Here is a 5,914-nt window from a genome sequence, read left to right on the forward strand (position 1 = left end):
CCTTCGTTTTTTAAAAGTTTATCAGAAAACTTAAACTTTTTTTAAAAATATATATATATAGAAGGATCCCACTCTGAAATATTCTTACTTTGTCTCTTCTTGGTCTCATGTGTAGGTGTCCATAGACTATATACACAAAAAGAGAGAGGGATGGGAAGGGATTCTTGTTCCCATCTTACAGCAATCTTCTTAAAACTTTTCTCATGTCTGTCATTTTGTTCAAGCAGACAGCTATTCTCTCTTTGCCATGGAGGATGACAAAAGACACACGAAACATCTTTGGCTAGCTGGCTGGCTGGCTTGCGATTGCAGGTAATCTGAGAAAGCTATTTATGAGCAGAGCTGTGGGCTAGACTCCAGAGACAGGTCCCAAAACCCAGCTGCTGTTCTTGAGTTTTGATGCTAGAATTGGTGCTTTTTGTTGTCTAGCGGATTCTATCAAAAAGAACATTTGGTCCCATGTCTTAAAAGTAGATGCTGGTGGGTGATCATGCTCTGAGTTCTGTGTCTAAATGTCGGTTTTTTTTATGCATTCTTTATCTTGAAACAAAAATACATGAAAATATATTAAAACAATATTTTTTATATTTTTTAAAATTCATTTTTAACAAATTACTTTAAAAAGAAAATGCATTCACCGTACCAACCTACAGCTCAAAAGCGAATTGAATACAAGATAGACAGACGCCATGAATGCCATTTTGAAGGCGCAAAAACACTCAGTAAGATTTGTTGCGAAGATAGAGGCTCTAGATTACTATCATTACGTTGGCAATTCACCATTTCTCCCTAAAACACACAGTTAATTTAACATTTAACCCCCTCTTAGAAGAATAAAAGTGTAGTGCATTAGAGATTAATTTTAAAAAAAAAATAAAAAAAAAATTAATTTAAAGTCTAAAAAAAAGTAAACAAAATCGATTTAAAAAAAAAAAAAAAAAACACTTTTAATGCAGCTACTCGACATGCAGCAACGCATCACAATATCTACGGACAAAATAATCTGATAGACTAAAGCTAACATAGAAACTTAAGCGTGAAAATTTCCAATCTGTAAGGACGAATATTACATTTCCAGACCGCAAGATATTTACAGACACAAGAAACATATACCCCAATCCCCAGCCCTACCTGCAAATACCAAAAAAATGCAGAGACTCTAGCCCTACGGTTTTAACTTCCACCACTACTTAGAACCCTGTCAATGTCTTTTTTTGAGTCTCCTTAGGTAGTTAGCTCTAAAAAACCGAGCTGTTAATCAGCCAGTGCCTCCTGTCTCTCCAACTTAAACCATCCCCTGAGCCCAAAAACTACTATAACCGCAAACAAATAACCAACAACAACAACAAAGGTTAAAAAACAAAAAAAACAAAGAGAGTGAGAGAGTAAGAAATGTGAGAAATGGGAAGTTCAACGATTCAGTTATCTGCTGAATCTGAGCTTAATACAGTCCCTTCACCTTTAATGGGTAGCATGGGAAGTTTGCTTCCTGGACCCATCCTTTTCACATCCTGACTTGAGCATATGTAGATTCTTCTCACCATGTTACAGAACTCACTGCATCAAATACGGGCCAACCAATGAGTATCATTGTACGCAACAGGTAAGAGAATTGTATGAAGTTTTGATGCAAGTTTTACTATGTTGTGAACATCAAAACTACATTATACTTACGGCCACGGATCGTCACCGACAAGCATCATATCACCTTCATCATCAGTATAGACGATTTCCCACTTATCCCGAGGGTGAAGCTGTCCCTTAATGTCAAATAACTGCTCCAGCTCATCTATAAGCTGACTGTACCCCTTAAGCATGGTCAAGTCCACGGCCCGACCAACAGCAATCCCCTGCATTTGAACCTACAGGAAAATTCAACACCGCACAGGAAAATTCTTTTCAGAAACCTGCTGAAGAGTGCAAAAAATGTTAAACAGAAATTCTTATTTTCAGTACCTTCGTGCGACTTCTAGTGGAAGTAGAACTTTGCTTGCTCTGAATTTCTTTTGGTGATTTCTGTAACTGTTCTGGTTTCTGTTCCTTGGATACTTCAGATTTTTGGTCTGAATCAACTGCAGACAGGGTACCTAGAACATGTCCTTCAGTGGCACCACTACATATACTCATAGGCTGTGCAGGCACTTCAATAGGAGTTGAACTTGAGGAATGATTTACAAGATCAATGCCAAATAATCGATAACTAGTAGGCACCTCAGATTTCCTCCCCTTATCAGATGGGTCAAGGATTGGGTCGTTCTTTGACTTGGATGAGTGGGGAGTTGAATAGCCTGAGAATACAGGCCACGGGGAAACAGTTTTGCTATCCTCCATGGCATCCTGAAACGGATGCTGAGAAACATTAACATGGGGAGAGGCTAACCAGCCCCCTTCAGTTTGAGTCCTTGATATAGAGTTGCTATGGCCATTAACATCAGTCTGTTTTTGATGCCACATGACGTGATTTTCATAACTTTTGCCTTCACCGGTAACACTCAATTGAGTTAAATCATGGGACTGTGTCAATCCAGAATTCCAAGGAGTTGATGCAGTTGAAGATAAATCTATATCGTTATGAGGGCAACCAATAACAAAAACAGTAAGAAATTGCAACGACCAACTTATTCAATGCTGAAAAGATAGGAGGAAACAGAACACTTATTTACCGAGAGCTGGAATTTCAAATGGAGGCCGGGGCCTTTTATTTTTTTGTGTAACTGGTTGAGACAGATTTGTTGGTACCAAAGCCACACAGGGTTCTATCTCCCATGGTGAAACCCTATCGGGTCTTGGAATAGGAGCAGGTTCATCCCATTGAACCTGGTAACGAGACAAAGTAACAGATTAATTAAATGCATCACTTATAATATCAAATAAAGAGTAAAATATCAAGGTTAGAAGTTGTTACTTTCAATGACCGCCATTTAGAATCATTCCAGTGAGGAGAAAAATCTTCAACCCCGACAATCGTGCCCGAAAACCTTATCAATCAATAATTTCAGAATTGTAAGTCACTAAAAATTTCATAGCGCATTTACTATAGAGCTGCAACATTACAAAGGAAATGCTTAAAGCAACCATTTGCTGTAATTCTCCCACCTTCTGTCAGGAGAATCTTCACCTTCAAACCTCATCTTGAATCTCATCCCAACTACAAACTTATTGCTAACAGCCTCTAAATATTTGTTCAGGCTTATGATGAACTGGCTCGTCCTGATAATTTAAATTAAACAAAGACACATATAATTTATTGAAAGAAAGAAAAGATAAAGCAATCTGACATATTTGGCAGGAATGCTTTGATAAAAAAAAGCTTGCACAGTTTCTTGTGAAGATGTATTATACCTCGGCTTATAATATACCACAAAGAGAGTTAGGGTTGAAACAGCATGAGAAGCTGTTGCAAGAACTCCAAGGTGCATACTCTGACTGGAAATCACAGATGATGGCATGCTGCTCTGTTGGCAAGCAACACGCCTCACCCCAACACGCAATTCCCCAGTCTCCCCTCTGGCAACCAATGTTAAACAAATAAGAGTTCCATCCGTTTTACTTTATGGAGGGCAAGACACCCAACATCTGAAAACATAATGAATACCTGAGGAAGACAAATGAATCCCCAGCAACTAATCTCTTGGAGGTAACAAATGTACTCCACCCTGTGGTGAGCAAGTGCCTCCTTGGTTGACCTGATAATTTTATTATATGTGAGTGATGATTTGTTTTTTACCAACCAATTACTTGTGCCGTAAGTCTAGTAGTCCAAGACATAGCCAATAAGAGACATCAATTTCTCTCTAAACTCAAGAATAACACATCACCATCACAAGCACAGATGGAAAGCACATAGAAATCCTTTACCTCTGAAAATATGCTTAAATCGCCATTCATAACCATGTAGATCCTTGGCAACCAATTCCTGAGTTGGGGTTGGTTGGGTCATATCCTTCAAAACATCCACATATAAAAAGCTGAAGTCAACATATGATCAAAAGGAAGAAAACAAGACTAGCATAGCACACAGGCGTACACATATTACCAGCGGAGGAAGGCATTCAGTGGCATGTTTACGAAGAACAGAAAATCCACCATGGGTGCTCGTATCAGAGGCAGTTAACACCTTGCAGAAGGAGTGAACTGTAGGTCTTGGAGGCTCAGATGAACTTGAATCAGGACTCGTAGGTTCAATTTGCTACAGTGTTTCAATGAAATTTAAAACCATTAGAGTTAAATCAAAACAAATGATTGTCAACATCTCTGCAACCTGAACACTAAAACTTTAGAAGTTAGAAAAGATAACTAATCACTTCTTACATCTGATTCAGGAATTAAAGTAATCTGTGCATAAACCTCATCTGTATCTTGTTCTGCCTGGACAAATAGAAAGAAATCAACAAGAATTTCTCAAAGCAACCGTTTTGACCAGTAAATTTAGTATTTCAATCAGTCACCAAGAAAATGCACAAATCAATATGACTAAGACTAAGTCAAACATGCCTTGCATCTAAACTAATGAGTTCAGCTAAATATATGATCACTTTCATGAAAGCCCAATTAAATGGATCGATACTCTACTTTCTCAACAACAAAGCATAAAAATAAAAGGAAATAGAAAATACGCAAAGGAAACTAAGATCAGGGAGTGAAAAATACCAGCAGCTGAGTATGAATAACACGACAGAGAATCTTCGAAGGCAGATTAAACAAAGGAACCCTCTGATTCAATTCCTGATTTGTTGATGCCTCCAACTACACAAACCCAAAAGTAGAAAAAAATTTCATCTTTAACCAGAAATAGCACGAACCCACAAATGGAAACGATCGAAGACTCAAAATTTCCAATTAAACCACACTAATTCGCTCCATCACTCGCTCAACAACCAACAAAAAGTTTAAAACCCAAACTTTACCTGTTCCATATGGCCTTGAGGAAAATAAAACACTCTTTCTCCTCGCTTGGGAACATCCACCAGTGGACCGGCACATGCCTTCCATAACTCCGTATACAGATCATCTCCTCCACAACCTGGAAAAAACAAATCTCAAAAAATTCCCGGGAAACAAACGGAAAATGAAAAAAAGAAGTCATTTCACACTTAACCTTCACTATTCCCCTGCGATAACGACCCTCCTCCTCCTCCTCCTCCTCCTATTCCTCTATTCATAGCCATCATTTTTTAAAACCCACCAAGCAGCAGCAGCAGCAGCAGCCAAAGTTAGTCAACCAAAAAAAGACCCTCCAAAAAATAAATTCAAACCCACGAAGTATAACTTCTTTCTATAAACCTTAAATAACCCTCATTATCTACACTTAATCACAACAATTTAATCCCTCAATAACTGCAACAATTATTTCCCTTTAAAATCCGTTAAGAAGTCCCCAACTTTTCACTTATTTCACACTTGAGAGATCCAAGAACCTGTAACGCAAAAATCCCACTTTTAAACCGTTACAAAACCACCTTCTTCTTCTTTAATAGCTTAAGAAAAACAGGAATCTCTCTGTATTCTCTCACTGAAAGCAGCTTTTTTCTCTCTCTCTTCAGACAATAAAAACGCCGTTTCCAACATGAAAACTGCTTTGCGCGCGTCTTATATTACGCGACTTTTGTGTTGCTTTAACTGTTCTGTTCTGTTGTGTTCTCTATTTCTTATTTGTTGCTGACTGCTTTTGTTTTGTTTTGTAACGTTAACCCAACTAACCCTAGTTAAGAGTTTTAACTTGTGAGAAGGATTAGATGGATGCCGTTAGATTGACGGAAAAGAATATAAATGATTTTGCCGTTAGTTAACTGAAGGCGGGTAGTTTTTTCTTACAAAATTATTTGTTATCAATTCGAGGATCCATGTGAAATTACTTTGTAAAATTTAAGCTATGCAATTGTCTTTAAAAGCTTTCCAAGCATTGAAACTTTAA

The 5,914-nt window shown here is 37.9% G+C and overlaps 1 protein-coding gene across 1 annotated transcript; it reads right to left on the minus strand.

The window, feature by feature from the left end:
* Nucleotides 1-992: 992 nt before the first annotated feature.
* On the minus strand, nucleotides 993-5,633 carry LOC118033912 (auxin response factor 9). Its single transcript, XM_035039049.2, has 14 exons — nucleotides 5,099-5,633; nucleotides 4,908-5,023; nucleotides 4,651-4,746; nucleotides 4,312-4,368; nucleotides 4,037-4,189; nucleotides 3,859-3,943; nucleotides 3,596-3,686; nucleotides 3,343-3,507; nucleotides 3,097-3,210; nucleotides 2,906-2,978; nucleotides 2,664-2,817; nucleotides 1,957-2,561; nucleotides 1,675-1,862; nucleotides 993-1,557 (listed from the first exon to the last, which is right to left on the minus strand). Exons 1-14 carry the CDS (start codon nucleotides 5,169-5,171, stop codon nucleotides 1,419-1,421), a joined length of 2,109 nt encoding a protein of 702 aa, XP_034894940.1. The 5' UTR covers nucleotides 5,172-5,633; the 3' UTR covers nucleotides 993-1,418.
* Nucleotides 5,634-5,914: the final 281 nt, after the last annotated feature.

Source organism: Populus alba, chromosome 1 (assembly GCF_005239225.2).
Source record: "Populus alba chromosome 1, ASM523922v2, whole genome shotgun sequence".
Classification (NCBI taxonomy): domain Eukaryota; kingdom Viridiplantae; phylum Streptophyta; class Magnoliopsida; order Malpighiales; family Salicaceae; genus Populus; species Populus alba.